The sequence below is a fragment of the Epinephelus fuscoguttatus genome, linkage group LG10, assembly GCF_011397635.1.
Source record: "Epinephelus fuscoguttatus linkage group LG10, E.fuscoguttatus.final_Chr_v1".
Lineage (NCBI taxonomy): Eukaryota > Metazoa > Chordata > Actinopteri > Perciformes > Serranidae > Epinephelus > Epinephelus fuscoguttatus.
Genome location: NC_064761.1, coordinates 13,939,463 through 13,959,750, shown reverse-complemented (window position 1 = coordinate 13,959,750; position 20,288 = coordinate 13,939,463). Strand labels below are relative to the sequence as shown.

The 20,288-nt window shown below is 41.2% G+C and overlaps 1 protein-coding gene and 1 non-coding gene across 5 annotated transcripts in view; one reads left to right on the top strand and one right to left on the bottom strand.

The window, feature by feature from the left end:
* The window catches only part of LOC125895515 (discs large homolog 1-like protein), a 134,824-nt gene that overhangs the window by 59,460 nt on the left and 55,076 nt on the right, over positions 1–20,288 (top strand). For all 4 annotated transcript variants that reach the window (XM_049587411.1, XM_049587412.1, XM_049587414.1 and 1 more), the window contains one exon: positions 19,799–19,852. In XM_049587411.1, the coding sequence (XP_049443368.1) occupies positions 19,799–19,852 (54 nt within the window). The remainder of the gene's footprint in view (positions 1–19,798; positions 19,853–20,288) is intronic.
* Positions 7,669–7,741, bottom strand: trnai-aau (transfer RNA isoleucine (anticodon AAU)). The gene has a single exon. It is a non-coding gene; the product is annotated as a tRNA-Ile (tRNA).

Here is a 20,288-nt window from a genome sequence, read left to right as displayed (position 1 = left end):
AAATTTTGCCTGAAGTTAATATGTCTGTGTATTCTAAATGGCTGATATGCTATATTAAACAATATCTTTCATGTAGAAATCCTGAATAGATACATACATAGATACAATCAGACACACAGGAGAGAAACAGACCTACTCTATGATATTAATATAATTAATGTTTAATTTAATGTCTTAATTTGTACATAATGCAAGTTACTTGCTCTTAACATGTATGTTTATTTGCACCTGACTGGCATGTAATCAGCTATTTACAGTCAGTATTAGGATCATATTGATATCTCTGTTATTATGTTACTAAACTTAACCTTTTAGCTGAGTTAACAGAGCCTTAAAAGAGTGTTGGGTAGTTAAACCTTTTCTGTTTAGCAGACAGATCAATGCTGTTCAGAGCTAATGTTATAAACCAGCAATAATTTTGACCTAAAACTTACCTGTCTGGTACTTGGTAATGTTAGCTAACATTATTTTTAGTTAACCCATGTGTAAAAAGTAAATCTCCATCTCCTTCATGCAATGAATCCAACAAATTAGCACCCCCACAAATGATGTCATCATGTCACGTACTTAATGTCAAGTTAAGTATTTTGCGTAAAATTGCGCATGGTAGGTTTAGGCAAGTTACATGGGTCAGTTTTAGTAAAGTTACATATGTTAGGTATAGGAAAAGAAACATGCTGGCATTGTACCTTACTGTAAATAAAAGCTAGTGACTTAGTTTCATACAGTTCTGAATACCAGTCCCCTGTGGGAAAGTCCTGTGTTTGTTTGACCCATCCACCACCCCAGCCTTTTCCCTGACTCGTACTTTCTTCCTTCTTAACTCTTATTATTGTCTTAGGAATATGTGTGTTATAAAGAAATTGTGATGCATTGATCTCCGTAGGTACATGTAACAGGGTCAGATATACTGCAGTGGTATGTGTGACAAGTCAAATGTACATTTGTAATGTTGAGTATTATAATTCCACAAAATTTGGTTCAGTTGTTATTACCTGACATGCTTAGGCCTCCCTACTCAATATGTGGAACGTTCAGTACCCAGCTTTTGTACCCCTACATTCACCTTTGGGGGTACCCCACTTATAAAGGGGTGTCTCCCGCCTTGCTTCTCCCCTTTTGCTGTTGTGCTTCGTGGGAGAGGTTAGCAACATTGCTCTTGCTCTTGTTTCTAAGTTCATTTTTACATAATCTTGTGTCACGTAATTTGTGTAGGGGCTGGAGTTTCTATGGTTGTGTATGATGGAGGATTTTGTTTTTGACACCTGGTGTCAGGAATAAACGGAGATCACGTCTGAAGATATCCATGGCTTCTTTATATCAGCACAACGCAGACATCACGGGACTCCACCGGTTACATACGAACAGGGCATGAGAACAGCCTGACTATATACTGATGTGCAGATAGTGATACCAGCCTCTCTGATTTCTTTGGCCCTTTTGGTGAAGGTGCTGCACAGCTGAGACCCGTAGTTGCTGCTCATAGGTGGCAATACCCAGGTACCCAGGTGGCCGATGGTTATTGCATAATGTCACATCTAGCGTTTAATACCTGTGGGATAGTGCTACATTAATTAATTCTCAGATATCATTAAAGTTATGAGAACAGTGGAAGACCGAGACATGAGTTATCTGAGAGAATCAGTGTTGTCTTGTTGGTGTATCCTTTGCCTTTTTCTGTCTAAACACCACAGAACTGTACTGAATTGGTGCTTATTTCCGCTCTATCATGTCTGTGCTGCACTCGCATTATATTGGAGCAGCTTGAAGGTTAAAAGCAATGACTTGTAAACATTGACGTGTTCAGACTTGTTGTGACATGTTGCGTGCTGCTGTAGCAGTTCAGAAATTTGGACCACTAATTGTTCACGTTGTTTGTTTTATTTTGATTGATCAGTTACTCTCTAAATCTGAGTTAGAGAACAAGACATCCTTAGGCTGTTTCATCTTTTCAATAGCAGCATTGAAGTGATGTCATCAGTGGGAGGGGTTTATACAAATGTTTACAATCTGGTCCACCATCGCCCATGGTGCCCAATGAGCTCCTTCTCTAATGCTGACCATCACTGCGGGCGGCATCAGCTGTTGTCATGGTGATTCTGCTATGCTGATCACCAAGCAGAGACTGGTGTGTGTGTGTGTGTGTGAGAGAGAGAGAGAGAGAGAGACAGAGAGAGAGAGTGTTAAGGAGAAAGACAAAGAGCCGATGAGTGTGTGTAAACTTAAAATCTTAATATACTCGCTCACTCTTTAGCACACACACACATTGTATTTTAGCAGTAAGTAGTGCATTAGATTTGAGAGTGTGTGAGGTGTTGCATCACCTTCTGTGTGTGGGATGAAGCTTGCATATTAGCTCTCTCCCACACACACACACACACACACACACACTACACACACACACATCTCCACACAGACACACACTCTCTCTGTCCTCCCTCTCCATCAGTCTCCTACCTCCAGCCTGTTCTCTGTCTCTGCTGATATAATCAACGCAGATTAGCTGACCACGAGCAATCACTTAGTATGACCACCAACTAATGAGGCTGAGCACAACACCATGACAGCTCCATCTATCCTCTTGTAATTAGTATGGAATACTTTGACACAACTGACAGCTTGACCGATTGACTGCTACCACATAAAAAGTTCATAACTGCAAATGAATAATATGTTAAACAAAAGCATTCACATGTTGCTGCCTCCTTCGAGAGATTGTTTTTTTTTTTTCTTTTTAATTTACAGCAACAATAGTCGGGTTTCCATCCACCTATTTTTATTCGTATTTTCAACAATTGCGAAAAAAAACTTGAATCGAAACGCCAGAAATTCGAAAAAAGGCCGAAATATCGCAAAAAAGTTTTTACGCTTGGAGGGGTGGAAAAGTCAGCATATCGATATTAGGAAAATGCGACTCTTGGCAATGGAAACAGATTTAGCGAATAGACTGAATGTGTTGAATACTGCTGCATCATGTGCGCTGCCTGGTGTACCAACACAGACATCACGGCATTACTGTATGTAGGCTACGCTGACAACGCTGATATGAGTGTGATGAGAGCTCTCGCAATAGCCAAGAAGTTCCCAACGAATCTCTCTATCTCGTCGTAGTCATGGATGTGCCGGTAATTGTTTACATCAGTTGTGGACATGAGACACTACGTCATCTCACGGTGCCCTCTTCTTCTACGGGTGTTCTTTTGCATTTTTATTTTTCATGAGAAGCGCCACCTTCTGCTCGACCTGTTGACTCCCAATACTCGCAAAACAATAATGAATGGAAACGTGCATCAATTCACATTTCCTTTTGCGCATTTTCACAAAATTCGCTTAAAATTTGCGATACATTAGGATGGAAACCCAGCTATTGTCGGCTTGTGTGATATTACAAGGCATGATATAAGTACTTTGATCTTGCAGTCACACATGGATTTGTTGCAGTTAGCGACTGGCTCATTACTGTATGGGATACAGACTTTAATTGGAGAAGCCATTAATAAGTAGAGAACATAAGACAACAGCAAACTTTGTCTCATGTGAGCGATGCTATCCCTCTTGACCTGTAATTGTTGTGCCTCTTCTTAGGCCAGTCATTGTGCCCTTGATTAAAATTAAAGTTTAATGCCATGTGATTCTCTAGCATCCTGTGACACGAGTGAACGCTGGCCCTGACATTGGTTCAAGGAGGAGGGAACCTGCCTACCACTAAAACAGCTGTTCTTAAGCAATTGCTATCCTTTGTTAAACGAAGCTCTGGTCATTGGAGTTTTTGTTAAAAGAGACATTGCCGTAGAGCAAGACTCAAAAACACAACTTACAAATGAAAATATTATAATAACTTGACTTTGCCACAGTTGCTTGGACTCTGGACTCAGGGTTAGGGTTAGGGTTAGGACTCAGAACTCAGTTTTAGCCCATGGTGGAGTGAATTACCTTGTTTGTAGTTAAGACCATTCAATTAATAGTTGGATTGTTTCAGGTTTAAAGCAACATTATGCAACTTTTTGTTGATTCTTTAGGCTCATCTACATATCATCAAATACCAAACCTTTTCGGGATGGTAGTCTGACTGAACCACCGACCCAGAATGTCAGTATTTGGTGACATGGGAATGATACTCAACAATCAAATAAAAGTTCATAATGTTGCTTTAAACCTGAAGCAATCCATCTACTAATTGAATGGTCAATTGATGGAAAATTAATATCCTATTATGCTGATGATTGTTGAATTATTTCAGTCATTTTCAAACTGGTTCCAGAGTCTTAAATGTGCAGATATGATGCTTTCCTTTGTCATATATCATATTTAACTTAATATCTTTGGGTTTTCAGCATAGTCTGTTTAGAGATAATGGACTTAGCCACCATTGTGTCACCCATTGGTTTGTGGACTCTGGCATTTTGGCCATTAATACCTTGGATGTCATGGATCCAGAAGTGAGAGGGTGGAGCTGTGGAGGGAGGGGTAGATCTGACAGAGAACCCAAGGACTCTATGCACAAACAGCTTGTCACTTAAAGCAGCCATGCCCTTAATTATGCATATCTTAAGTCTTAATGCAATAAATGTGTAATTTCTAAAAAAAAAAAAAAAAAAAAATTCACCCCTGTACAGTTGTAATGAATTTTTGGCACATCTGTGTCGGCTCAATTTTCCAGCATTGGAGGTTGCTGCTTAGTTTTGGACAGTTGTTTGAACAAAACAAATGTTTTAATATGGCACTTTGCAAATGGGTCTTGTTCACTGCTTGTCAATCATTTTTAGACAAAACACTTAACTGAGAATCGGAATAATCAGCGGATTTATCAATGAAGAAAATAATTGTTAGTCCAGACCTTGTGTCATTTTGTTCTGTTGTAATTGTGATGTTGACTTATGGACAACCTATTGTGTTATTGTACTGAATAATGGAACTTGAGGAGGAATTAATAAGCAACCAGTTTAAAATGATGTCCTACTGTACTGGAAGTTAGTCTTTCTAGTCACTTTTTGTTGTGTTGCAGTGATGGTTGCGGCTCCTTGATCTCTGCCAGCAATAGACAGAGGGCGGCATCTCTAGACATCGAAAAACAGAGTTAGTAATTAAGTTGTGGAGGAAGAGATCTGGAGGCTGGCAGACACTGTAGACACCTACTGTAGATACAGAGGGAAAGAAAACGAGTGGCAAACTCATCTGTAACAGAAACTGAGACCATATCCTTAACAGAGAATACCATTACAGAGAAGACGTTACTTCATTCTGATTCCTTGGCTCGTGGTTGGCACAACCAGTGTAGCCGAGAGTACAAGCTAGGGTTTCACCAGAAAGATCGAGAGACAGAGGGTGACACAGATAGATGGGAAAAGAGAGAGTATTGTTGTCTGAACTCCACGGTGAATGAGCTACTCAGTTACTGTTGAACCAAGAGTCCTGACCTGAGGAAGTGATCTTACCCAACAGCCAAACAAGTAGGATCACTTCCTGATCAGTGTGAGAGGGTGAGAGTCATCTGAGGTCTGCTTCAGAGAATATAGAAGACTCCCCCTGTTGACCCCACTACTAACTCTCAGATCCCATTACAGCATATAATAGCCCTTCTTACGGTATTTGGACTAATGAGTGATGATACTGGATTGCAGTTCATTGACTATTAAAGCAAACAGAGATCTATTCTTTCTGTTAAATCTGTGCTTTAGGCTTGGGCGGGATCTGTTTTTTCATAACGTCCTGACATTTGACATATGACCGTATGATGGTAAAAAAAACAGAAATGCTGTTGGGACATCATGTTGATGGAACCATAATAATTAAAAGGACAATCTTGTCAAAGGTGCGTTACAAAATGGGCCTTCAGATTAACTTCTTGCACACCAAAGAAAGATTGTGAAAAAGTCTTCCCTAGAAAGAAACTAAATAATCCCACACACTTTTGATCACTTCACTTACAACATTTGAGTCCTCACCAGGTGAAATACTTATCAGTGATTGTATCTGATGCAGGACCAAGACTTCGTTGATAAACAATAGTACGAGAGATGGACAGTGCACAGGATTCTTGGGCTTTGTCATACAGCAGGCTGTAAAAACATGTCTTTGTGTTCCCACACAGACAGCAACATCTCCACTCAACAGATCCTTTTATTCTGCTTTTCTGTGGAACTTGAAAAGACTTGTGCAGTAATTGGGAATCAAAATTAGTCTCTCCACATAGTGGGCAAAAATCCTGCTACCTTACAACAAAGTCTACTGTGCAGTTTGAATTGTATTATTTGTGGGTCCCCGGTAAGCCTTGGTCCGTAAAGTAGATGGACAGACTGCATATAGTTAACCTTTGGATGCTAAAAACAAGCACATGCCATAACTTCATACCATTACTCTCCAACCCTCTCTTATCACCCAGATTGTTTTGGTTGACAACCTGTCTGGTCTTTGGTATTGGATTAGTTGCTGGCATCAGAAATGGACAAATCAACACACGATGACCCTTCAAAGGTACCATGTGGAGTTTGTGACTTGTACTAGACCACTGTAGTTTCTAAAAAAGTTACTCCAGGTAGGACACCTATACATATTTGCATGATTAAATTATCTTGCAACCCTATACAGCATTTTGCTTCTTGTAGTCCCTTGTTTTGAACTAGAATTATCCTCAAAGAGCTGTGACACATTTTCTGAGTCTCATGGCTCTCCTCAAACCCTGATAAATAACAATAGTAGGCAGTCGTCAAGCTAGACAAACTGAATATTAACGGTGAAGAAAGTTGAGCATCCAGCAAACTAAAGACCCAGAATTTCATGACAGGATTTGGTGAAGACCATACCAGCACAAAAACATACACCAGCATTGGACTTGAGTCCAGAAGGATGTTCATATTGCTCCGTTACTGCAGGGTACTTGTTGGTTAACACACTCACCATAACAGCTTGATACACTGATGGTACATCTGTGCTGTTTTCTGTGACACTGTTTGTGAGAAGAAGTGAACATAGAATTTCAGTTAGTGCAGCTTTAATTTAAATGCCAATTGCCAAATTTACAGAATTTTCAATCATTTTTGGCAGTAACAATTTACGCCATAACCTCCTGACCTCATTCTGAAACAAATCCCTGCTCTAAACTGACACTTTAAATACTGATTTATTCTTCCGTGCATGTGGCTGCTGGTGAGATATATGATAATGAAGATCTCAGGCTGTGAACTCATATAACTGATCACCCACTGATCCATGGAGACCACAGCTCTGCTGTGTCGAGATGCAGTTTTCATATTCTTTACCTTCAGACGATGTTGGTGTATATGCAGCCTCTATGCAGTTACTCTGTGTTCATTTAAGTATGGATTTTGTTCTGTGCAGTCAGCAGCAGAAAGAAACAGTGAAGCCAGTTTTTATTTTAAAATGTTAAGTTTAGTTTATTTACTTTATTAATCCCCCTGAGGGGAAATTCAGTGTTTTCACTCTTGCTTCACTCTTGTCAGAGTGAGGGGGCTGCCCTTGGTGAGGCACCCCGAGCAACTGGGGGGGTTCGGTGCCTTGCTCAAGGGCACCTCGGCAGTGCCCAGGAGGTGAACTGGCACCTCTCTAGCCACCAGTCCACGCTCCATATTTTGGTCCGGACGGGGACTCAAACAGGCGACCCTCCGGTTCAGTCCCTGTGGACTGAGCCACTGCCACCCCAAAACCATGTGCCCCGTGTGAGGCTCGAACTCACGACCTTCAGATTATTAGACTGACGCGCTGCCTACTGCGTCAACGAGACAATAGAGTAAACGCAACACTGCAATACTTGCAGAATTGTTTTTGTTAAGGATTGGATTATACAATTACACTGGCTATCAGTGAACCTAAAATTACATCATGATGGAGTAGACATTTGCAAAATACTTGCTTGGGATGCACCAGTCCAACTTTTTCGGTCCCTAATACCAAGGCCGATATCAAATACCAATCTGATTCCAGTGTTCAATTAATGAGCTCTATGCCTCGCTGTGTGGAAGTGACTGGGATCATTCTTTTATGCGTAAGGCAATGTCAGACTTGATTTAAACATTTCTTTCTTAACTTTGTAAAACAAAATAGGACAAATGAATACATAGATATAAATTTTATACTCTTTTGTGGTGTAGTTTACAGGCATGCAGCTGCCACATGACATAGTTTGTGCATGTATAATTGTACATAAACATAGTATTGAACTGTATGGATCAGTGTCATCCACCTATTTGATTCAGTATTGGCCTGATATCAGATATCAATATCAGAATGGTGCATCTCTACCAATTACATAACAAACCAACCAGCACAACAGCATCTTCAAACTAATTGGATCATTATATTTTCCACATGCTGCATGCTATAGTGCATAATGATGTGGCATGACTGTGTGTATACGCTCACACTAGATTTAACCCTACCCTCCCCCTGTGTGCTTGTATTTCCACCACCACCATTTTTTATCTGTTCTATGAGTCTGCTATAGACATTGATGTGAGATGCAGTGCTGCAGTATCTGTGTACGGTATCATACATGCTGTCAGTCAGAGCCGATAATATCAGACAGCTGAAACAAATAACTTTGTAATGACGAGGGGACAATGCTGTAGAGCAGCATCATCATATCTGTGTATGCGTCTTCCAGCGGTGCTCAATTTGTCTGTGGAGTCTGAGGCCCCCTGCTGGTAACATTTAGTATCACAGCCATATCTTCCTACAGACAGTTTGGGGGTTAAAAACTGTTTTTTGTTAAATAGTTTATGCAAGTCTTTCTAGCAAATCACTAGAGCTGGTGCCAAGATGTTTCCTGTTACATGTCTGCTTTCCCTGTTGAGCACTTGATCCTCATTAATTCTGCTTGGCATGGTCACAGATCAGCTTTTGAGAGAAATGCTAAGGAGTTTAGAGATAAAGAATGATGATAATTTCATTGGAGGAAACCATGGGAGGAACAGCAAAGAGGGGGCAAGTGGTCAGAGGATTTACTACTAGAGTTAAGCTTAGAGTAGTGGGACTGCATTGTATGACTGAGGATATGGTCAAATGTATCACTGATTACTTTCTCAGCAAGACATCTAGGCAGCAGCATCAGACCAGTGTTTGTTTTTTGGTGGGGATGGCACCTTTTAATGTACTCAGCTACTCTCAGTCTGAGTCAGACTGACCTGTAAAGAGTAATATGTGTGCATGTTCACTAGACTAATTAATATCCATTACATTAATTAAGTGGAGTAGAAAAGCACTGACGCTCAATAAATGAGGATGTTTTTTTCCTGGATTTTTTAAACTTCATCATCCGGTCAGTCTGACCCAGAACGAAAAACAAGGATTCAATTAAGCAAACCATTTTACAGAATTGATGGTGTTATGCTTGACAGAATGATGTGTTTCTTAAGAATTCTTCTAAGAGCCATGTCAAAAGGGAGTGGGGGTAGAAAGTAGAGCTTGACATGGTGTGAGCACGCTGACTCAGATTTTTCATACATAACAATATTTGAGGGTAATGTTTCAACTTAGTCACTCCTTTTGTAGTGATATAGCAATCCAAGCAGGCGCTTGAAATTTTTGACAGATCATACTTGTGATTATACCTGATGAGACTGAAATATTTAAAACTAAAACCCATGTACTAAACTAAAACTAAAAGCCAAAGCCTAACCCTGTACTCATTCTAACTCCCTCCATCCCCTATCTTTATTTCATCTCATCTTCAACCATTGCTCACCACAACCCTTCCTACCCCGCCCTCCAGCTCTATATTAGTGTGGGCTTCATCTAGCACTGTGATGCTAACAGCCTATTCTTCTTGCTCATCCTCTCCTGACTGAGCGGTTAGCCTGCAGCGCTAGCAGCACTTTACACAGGGAACAAACACACTCGCACACTGAGCGGCTGTAACAGCCTTTCTCTCAACCACCCTCACCCTCTTTTCATCTATTTGTACTCTCCAAATGTGCACTGCTTTTTAATGTCATTGCCTGTCTGTCTATCTGCCTCTCTCTCCCTTATCAGGTTGGTTTGGGGCAAGTTGTGGCATATATTTACTGACATTACTGAGGCTTGGAGCTCATAGCAGATATCTGTGTGTGCGTGTTTATCTAGCTCTGTGTGCAAACCAGTGGCAGCTCCTGGTCTTTCTTAAATACCAGCCACAGGAAGCCAGGAGCTATAATTAAATTAATAATAGAGATAGCTACCATTCTCTGGTCACTTCTTACATCACTGTGAAACAAATGTTCAGGCTTTTGGTCATTTCTGTGTAATTGTAAACGTGCAAATACTAAAATGTAAAAGCTGCTTAACCAATGAATTGATTGATTTGTGTTTGGAGAAATTCTGATGTCTTGTGGTTTTAACAGTGATGTCACAAATCAACTCATTCCTTTGTTTTCCACCATATAACCATTCATTACTAGTGCTAGTTCAAGACCTAAGTTTCAATACCAAGATAAAATGTAGGGATGCACCAAAATGAAAATTTGTGAAAAAATCAACCAGCCACCCTCCTCCCCTGACAAATTAAGAACAGTCCCTTGAGTGCGTTGAGGTTTGTGGGCCGTTACCTGCCACAAAGAGAGAAATGTGAACGGCTCGTTTCTCCTCTGACACATAACATACCTGTGTGCCGCCACGGCTCAGCTGTTCAGGTACTTTTGGGCAGTCATGACGCCAACAAGAGGAAATTATTGGACCTGGAGTCAGGCTTCTCCATCGCCGGTAAGACGTTATCTTGCGCCGCGGAGCACTATGGCCTCCGTATTTGACAGGAATACGTATTCCTGTCTGTGTCTGTGACCCCCATTCAACCCACAACTGGCAGGATTCGCCTTTCGTTTCTGCTGCTGGTTGAAATCTGTAGGCTACTCGCACAGCGTGCTGAATGATTTCTTTTGCTCGCACAAAACTATTTTTAGTCGCAAATGCGAGTAAAATGCTCGCACTTTTAGGGCTCTGTGGAAAACAAATCACGCTGTTTGATTGCTATTGTTATTGTTATTGCTATTATTCGGCCTTGCTTTTCACTTATTCCACTGAATACCGAATGTGTGTTTTTTTTGCAATATTCGGCCGAATATATTCGGTTACCGAATATTTGGTGCATCCCTAATAAAATGTCTCATAAGTATGATCACATCTTAGTAATTTTTCTTTTAAACCTAATTTTTCATTCAGTAAAGGAGCTGCAAGCAACATTCAGAGCATATCTATAATTATTAGTGTGGGGCGGGATCATTGGCATATGGTTCTCAACAAGGTTGTAGCCGGTAGCTGGCAGCCAACGATGCTAATAGCAGGAACAGTGCTGACAACGGCAGCAGTGTTGACAGAGCTAATGGTGCTAACATGGGGAAAGACACTATGAAAGGTACTCTAAAACAGGAGATAACATATTACAAGCTGCACTAATGCTACAAAATGGTATACACTTCCAGTCTCCTAAGTGGGTGTGAGTGTCTTAAACAAAGTTTTGTCTGTCAGTGTCAGAATGTTTAGAAGGGCTTGGAGGTGTAATAAATGGGTCCAGTATTTACTTCAATGACTATGGGGCGAAGGAAATGGTCATAATCTCTACTCACGTTCACTTCTCCCATTGGAATGAATGGACTTATGGCGGCTGCTCGTCTCCTAAATGGGCGGGACAGTGACAAAACCCACATGATACAGATACAGGAAATTAATCTAAAGTTGGCTGTCTCAGTATATCTACGGTCTCTGGCGCTATGCTTCCACAATGACAGCGTCCCGATATCAGCGGTAACCATCGTAAGAGCACAGCGAACCGATGGGATAAACACACAGGCACTCACATGCACTAACATGTACACACAGACAAACCATCTACCATGATAATGAACAAAGATTACTCCGCTATATCCTTACTCAGCAAATAGTGGTTTGCTGGTACATTAATGCTCTGAATGTGGCATACAGCTCCTTTAAGAGTTACTAATCCTTCAGTGTTTAAATAATAGATGGACACTTTTATAGCATTTTCTACCTAAGCAGGAAAAAGTGCTTCATAATGCATTTCACACACACACACGCACTTACATCAGTGGAGTTGTTGCATGGGGCTTGCCTGGCCTTTGGAAGCCATTTAGGGTTCATTGTTTTGTTCAAGGCAAGAAAAAAATCAAATCAAATACGGTAGGACATTAACAAAATTATGATTTAAATCAGGGCATAATTGATCCAAGAATGTGGTGGAAACTTTCCACAGCCTACATTAAAGTTTTAGATAAAAGTATTGTGTTTCCATAGTAACCAGTAGTGCCATAGTTTCATCCTTGACAAAAGAGAAGAGACATTTGCAGTGTTAACTGTCAGCTCACTGTTTACAGCACTCTAGCTTTGCTCCTGAACGGACTTGACTGAACTGTATTTGTATTTTACCTGATCATCTAGACACCTACATTTAAGTCTTGGACTGCATGTGTGCATGCGTGTGTGCGTGTGTGCGTGCGTGCGTGCGTGCGTGCGTGTTACAGATTGAAATGCCTGTTCCCCCCAACAAAGATGAAGACACACACAAGCAGAAAGAAACGTTCTCACAAGGAAGTAGGCCAATACATAGCCACACACACACACACACACACACACACACACACACACTTGGTTTAAAAGAACAAGACAAAGGTTGATGGAAGGGACCGCCATCCACAAATCACAGCTCTTCGTGCACTGTACACACACACACACACTGACTGAGCTCTGAGCGCTGTATCACTGTCCCTGGTCGCCTATCGATTAGTCATGCCTGGCTGCTGTCATGTGCAGGAGTCCAGGGAAGCCCCCTAATTGGCTAGTTCAGGAAAGGGGGGGGGGGGGTGAGAGAGAGAGGGACAGACACTGAGAGAGGGAGGCAGCATAGAAAGATGAGAGAGGCTGAGAATTGTGTGTAGAGATGTGACCTAATATCAAATCATGATAACAGAACGACAAAAGAGGACGAGACGAAAGAAGGACGACAAAGAATATTGAACTCTTTCTAACCTTTATTCCTTCTGGATGGAAATAATGAACACACGTCTGAAAACAAAAAGAAAAACAATCTGAGTGAACTCCTGTTTTACTGTCTCTACTTTTTCTTTTGGATGAATCAAACTGCATTGTCTACAGAGTGACTAAAAGTAAGCCGGAGTGCGTACCAACATAGGTGGATGATATGAGTTACTCTTGAGTGACTGGCCATCGAAGTGGAGCGTAATCACGGAATAAGAAAGACACATCTTCCACTGGAGTGCATGTAAGAGAGAAAGGAGGTACAGAAAGGAGGCTCAACTTGTCCAAGTGCTCCTGCTGCCTCTTCCTGGGACCACACCTTTTGTCTTACTAGTGACCCTGCAACCCTGAGAGATGGTGAGAGGGTCAATGTGCTATGAAGAGGAGTGATAAATATTGCACTAAAGGAGGATGCTTTGCCTTTTAGAACTAGCTGATGCTTTAATCTGTAAAAGTGAAGAAATGAAAACAAAGGAGGGATTATATTTTAATTTTCTGAAATTCCAGTGATATTAGACACACTGATTTACAGCAAAGTGAAAGGAGCGGCAGGAATACCAACTTTATCCTGGACACAAGGGAGGATTGGTTGTTCTGGACAAGCATGACCTACATTATTCGGACACAAGTGATTCTGAGAAGCTACTCCCTTTTGTCATCTCTGTAAAGAAGACGATGTGGTGAGAGTGACATGAAAAGATAAAGGAGATTGTGGCTTTTTAAAATAAATCTCTGTAGCTATGACCACTTATTTCCACAGCCATGAGTTCTGTTGTAGCCCCAAGAAGCCCAGCAGTGGCTCCACTAAGGGCAAATCTGGCAAAGGGAAGTCCAAGTCAGGGAAGAGCCACTCTCACTCGAAGCATAACCAGAATTTACTGCAAGTACAGACACCGAATCACCAGCTGCAGCCTTTACCGCTGCACTCACCAAATCAACATTCACCAAAACATGGCTGCCATTCCCCCAAACTTCTGCTTCCATCCCCCTCTCCCAGCTACTACCACATAGCACCATCATCTCCAAGTCATCAGCTAGCTCCACCATCGCCAACTTGCCCGCTGGCTCCACAATCTCCAAATCGCTTGCTGCCCTCGCCAAGCCAACACCAGCTTCACTTATCGCCAAGTCATCATCAGCTGCAGTATCATTCTCAAAACCAGCAACACCACCATTCGCCGGTCTCACCAAGTCACCTGCTTTCTTCACAATCGACGCACCAAATCTACCATCATCACCACCAACAGCCGCAGCAGCAGATGCATCTCCATTCACCCAGTCACCACTCATTGTTTCAACATTACCAACATCACCACCACCACTGCCCTCCTCCTCTTCCTCATGCCTCCCAGTCGCTATCCATCCACCCTTTTCACTCGCCACAGCTCCCCCTGTGCTCAGGGCTTGGTGGATATGGGTGGAGCACACTGCCAACCAACCTGGCCACCAGGGGCTCCAAAGGAAAGTTTCCCAACCTGAGGGACAGTGTGAAGAAGAGTCCCACAAAGAGCAAAGCCAAGGGTAGGCCTGGGTGTAAGCCATGGCCCAATGACACTTATATCTGGACCGCACACACAATGGAAACGCCCCCACATGTGCCGCTCATACACCACTTTCCAAAAATACAGGCCCATGTGCAGGTAGGTTAGGTGGATGGACAGTAGATGGATTGAAATTGAATTCTAGCAGAGGAAAGCATGTGTGCATTTGACGAATTATATACTATCCACCTCTAATACTAAAGGAGATTTTACACCTATGTTTTTATTTTCCTTATTAAATCTTACTAAACAATGATATACAAAAAGGAAATGACAGGGCAGGAGAGAACTAGACGTGCAGCAATTTTTCAAGGTTTTTTTTTTTTTTTTTTTTTTGATAATTTGTCTTGTACTATAACATTTATCGAGAACTTCAATTCCAAAAGAAAATGGAAAGAATAAAGCTGCACCGAGAAACATAACACGCGTTATGTAGCCAGATTGATTCCACGTTCCATTACTGTTCAGAGTACTCCTGGAATCAATACTTGTCAAGATTTATTACACAGAATGAAGGAGTAAAGAATGAAATGTCTCCATCGAACACACAATATCACCATGTGAGATGTCTACATAGTATACTGGCTGCTGTAAGCAAACTCTAAGTGTTCTTACTGCTTTTTATTACCATTACCTATTTGCCAAACTGCTCTTTTAAGTGACGTACTGACTGCTTCAGTTTTGTTGTGAACATAAAGCTGCACCCTGAGTTGTGTACAGAATTGCATTACATTTATGCAGGTTGTGACTCAGGTTTTCTCTGAGGGTTGCTGAAAGTAATTTTGAGAAATGTAGAAAACTAGACCAAGCAAATTGTGGCTAACGAAAGGTTTATCAAATTAACTCCACAAAATTAGAGGACAGGAGGTGTGTATTGTTTAAACTGTACTATAGTGAGCTAATAATCCAGCACGTCAGCTGCTTGTTATTAGCTGTTGGCCGGTTAGTTATTGTGCTGAATGTCTGCTCTGGGCACAGTGATCACAGATAGCAGGTAGTGATAGTCTGATTAGCATGATTAGCGTGGCCGTTCTGATTTGATTAGAGTTGCGCTCCATCTGATTAACTCATTAGTCAAATGGGATTTCATTGCACATTAGGAAGACAGAGTGGACAGCAATATTAGAAGTGGAGTATTTGTATGAATGAATGTGTGCAGCAGTCTTTGTCTCTTGATACAGGCTTCTCCGTGTGAATGAAATGAAATCTAAAGGAGCAGAGAGTTTGACTAAGTCAGATCAGATGTTAGAGAAACAAAGCTTTGTATTAAAGCTTTAGATGTTGCACACACCCATCATTTTTCCCACTTTGGCTTGTGAATATCCCTTGTGTGTCTGCATGCTTTTGCATGAATGTAGTGTGTGCATGGTATTAACTGGCACATTGCAATGATTGATTATTTAACAAGCTGCTGCTGTGCATCATTTAGATATTTTGGGATTCTTGATATCCATTTATCCAGTTATGATTCATCTGCTAATTGATAATTGAACTGTTATGATGATGACTGTAGAAGCTGAACCCAGCACACACACACACACACACACACACACACACACACACACACACACACACACACACACACACACACACACCTACTCAAACATTCTTAACCATCCTGCAAAGCATAAGAAATCTGTTGAAAGCACGTGTCTGTCTCGTTGCCTGATGAGGCAAACCAGGGATAGTCTGGATCTCTTTCTAAGCTGGGCTGTGCCGGACTGAACCAGGCCAGAACACAGCTGGTGTAACAGGGGTTATGTAACAACGAACAATCACTTGCATAGAGCAACTGTCTGGATATGGATGTTGTGTGTGTGTTTTTTTGTGTGCGAGTGCTTGTTTGTTTATATTTGCACATTTGTTCTTTTGGCCTTTTCATGTAACACATCCACACACACGCTCACACACCCATATTGATGTTACATAAGCGTGCAGTCTGACATGGCGTGTCAGTGGAATCACAAGCTTACAGACCGACTGGATTTGTCGCTCCGTGAATGACACACACACCGACAAAGACACACACACACACACACACGTTGTTTTTTGATTTGTAGAATGCTGGTGTTACAACAGTGGACGGGTTAGGTAAAGTTTAGATGAGGCAACAGACTGTTAGTGACAGACAAGTTAACTCTAGGCAGGTCATTCTTTGGGTTCAGTTAGTATGAAGGCATCTTGTAACATCAGCTGAGATGACTCTGCAGTCAGATGAAACATTGTCATTTTTTATAGGATACCTTTAGTTTTTCTACAACTGGGGAAAAAGTTTTAGAGGCTTTACAGAATGATGAGTGCATGGTGTTTGGTACAGTCACTCTTGTTTACCTTACCTTAAGATTGGCCAAATATCTAGCAACAGAATGACTGATTATTTTTGTCAATATGATTTGATATAGCTCATCAAAATACTTGCAAATGAATTGGTGTCTACTTGTCACACTGCAGGTAATGGCCTTACTGTGAGCATTAGTTGTGAGCTGTGATTTCTTCCATCTCTGGTTGTTTCATTTGAAGAAAGTTCTGAAGCCTGAAGTGGTTAAAGTATCCAGTACATAAGAAAAAGAAACATTTAGATAAAAGTTAGAAAAAAATGTGTTACAGAAATTATATGTTACGCATCATCAATCTTCAATCGTCTCTTGACTAGATTGTGATCATGGACTCCATGTGGTATTGGTAGATCCTGATTAGAGATGTACCGATACCCCTTTTTCTTTCCCGATACCGATTCCGATCCCTAAACCTCAGGTATCTGCAGATACCGAGTACCAATCCGATACCAGCCCGTAAAATAAAAATGGATGGGATATGAATTGTTGTATGTCTCAACTCCTAAAACTCTATGTAAAATATTAAGAAATGAATACATAATAGTAGAATGAATGCCATAAAACTTTTTATTATTATTATCCAGTGTTGACACAGATCAAGACACTAGTTAAAGTGCAGCCACACAATTTGGTAAAAAAGACATTTTAAAGGCTACAGTAGAATGCTTTTTAAACTCCGCTCCGTTTCCGTTTCGTTTGCCTGTAGCGTGCGTATGCGTAATGACGTGAGGCATTACGTGGTATTGGATTGGTCATAGGCTGTACTCGCTGATACCCGATACTGCATTTTAGGCAGTATCGGAGGAATTTCCGCTATTGGTATCCGTATCGGTACAACTTTTATCCTGATGTGACATGGCTTTCAAATCGATTTTTGGATGACTTGTTTTTATTTCATCTTTGATATTTCCTACAATTATGGAAGCAAGTGCCACAGTTATCTGCAGTATCACTCTGTAGTAAGTGGTACATTTACTCAAGTACTGTACTAGATTGCAGTTTTTAGGTTCTTCAGTTTTTCCATTTTCTTCTCCACTACACTACAAATGTATTTGATGGCTGTGACTTTTCAGATTCTAGATCTAGATTTTATGCATAAATTATTTAATAACTTTATAAAGTATGATACATTAAACTGGTCAGTACCTGGACTGTGCTTCTTAGAGTTTATGTATCAATAAAAAAAATGATCCAATAATATGTAATAACGTAACACTGACATGACCATTCTGCTGCTTTTACTTTTTATAAGTTTAACTACATCTTGCTGAAGTAAAACACACTTCTATACTTTTATTAAAGCAACATTTAAATGAAAGACTTGAGGAAAGAGTAAAAAATGTGAATACTTCTTTCACCACAAGCTTTGTCTTTCTCCCATTCACGTCAACACACACATGCACAGATCCTAACAGCTGCAACTGTCAGCACAACCCTCCCTGTCTGCCTCACTAGCCATGAACTCTACTGTACCACCCCTCCACCACTCCCTTCTCCTCCCTCTTTCACTCTCCTTTCACTTCTGTTCTTCCACCATTCATTTTTCTTCTTTTTTTGTTTTTGCATGTGTGTGGTTTGGGGGGTTTGTGTACATCTGTCTACACCCTCTGTTCCTCATTGCTGTTGTTTAGCAGGCAGATTTGACTCCTCCCACCATACGTACTGTGTAATCCCTCTGATCCCCCCTCTTTCTCTCTCTTTCTCTTTCTGTTCCCGTGTGGGATCAAGCATCCTGTCAGCTTGACTGACAGACAGTTTGACATGTGGTGGAGAGAGAGAGAGAGAGATGGAGTGAGATAATACACGTGTGTGTGTGTGACAGAGACAGAGAAGATAAAGGAGTGGAAAAGGGGGGGATGAGTGAGGTGGAGATTAGTGTAGAGGGATAGATGCTATTGCTGCTCTGTTGCACATTGATGCAGTGAAGTGAAGTCCGGGTGCACTGTCCATTTGGTTGGCTAGCTTGTTTGATGTTTGGTTAGCCAGTTTGTTTGTGAACTTTTTTTTGGCTGGTCAGATTATCTTACATGGACTGGCTCGCTCATTGCTTGTTTGCTGGAGACGACTAGAGCTGCAGGCGCTGGACTGGCGAGCACTAAACACTCTCTGGGGAGAAAGTGAGAGGAGACGAGGGAAAAAGTGGAGACAGGTGGCAGAAAAGGGTGGAATGATAAGATGGAGGCTGGTGCTCACCTTGCAAATACAAGGAGAAAAAGACACCTTGTGGCTATTTATTAGGTAGTGTGAGGTTTGTCATTTTCTGTGCTTGCGTAGGAGGCAAGAGGAAAGATAATGTCAATCATCTGCTGCTGCTGCTTTAACCCTGATCTGTCCGGGCCTGGACTCTAAAAAGAGGCTGGGGAGAAAGAGGAGATTGAGCTCAGAGAAGAATCACTCTGGGGAGAAGGGGGAGGCAGAGCAGGAAGGAGGAGACACTTTTGGTAAAGAGGAGGCAGCACATGGGAGAGAAAGGGAGATTGCAAATGTTGGATTTATAAAATTAGGTGGATCTGGGATGTTGATTTAATTTAGGAATGTGTTTGACATGCAGAGTCGTAGAGCATGATATCATACAGCCTGTGAGAGTACAATCTAACATTAAAGTACAGGATATAGTACTCAGTGCAGTAACAGAGCTTTATAAAACAGTCTGTTACTTTACAGTGCAGTTTGCAGTGTAGTACTTTAGTATTGTCCAATATCAGGGCTGTGCAGTATGTCATGCGGTGTATGCTGTCGCTCCGTGGTGGTAATCTATAGCAGATGTACTCAACATGCTGTACCAAAACATGAGACGAGTAAGTCTTTATCACGGGTCTCAGTGTGTTTGTGTGTTTCTTAAATTTCATAGTGACTGTCGTCTTGGTTAAATACTGTATGTCTTTGGTTTTTGTGATAATATCTGTTAAAATAAAAGTATTACTTTGCTGTTCTCTCTTGCAGGCCAACCCCCCTCCAGTGGTGGTCAACACCGACAGCGTCGACACCCCCCCATATGTGAGTACTGGATCAGATATATTGTCAGTGAAATTCAAACCTTCACCCAAAATGTGTATGTTGAAACCTGCTGATACTTTAACGTCTGAGTAGCCAATCCTGGATTTCATACAGTTTTAGTCTATAAACGGTTACTTTGATATTTTTCAACCTGGACCTTTTTTTCATGTTTTTGTGTTTAAGTGACTAATGTGAACACAAATTTTGAAATTGGTCCAGTACTGAGTGAGACCACTGCAGCCAGCAGCCACAAAACAGACTGCTATGTAATCACTTGGCATGTGCGCACTATCAATTTACATCCACTTGTGCTTGTTTTTGTCACTGACAGACTCTAGATTATTATTCTAAGTGTCTGACAATTTATGGAAAGGATCCTCACAGAGATATACCTTTTTGTTAAAAAGTAAGTTCCTTTTTGTTTAACCAATTGCCC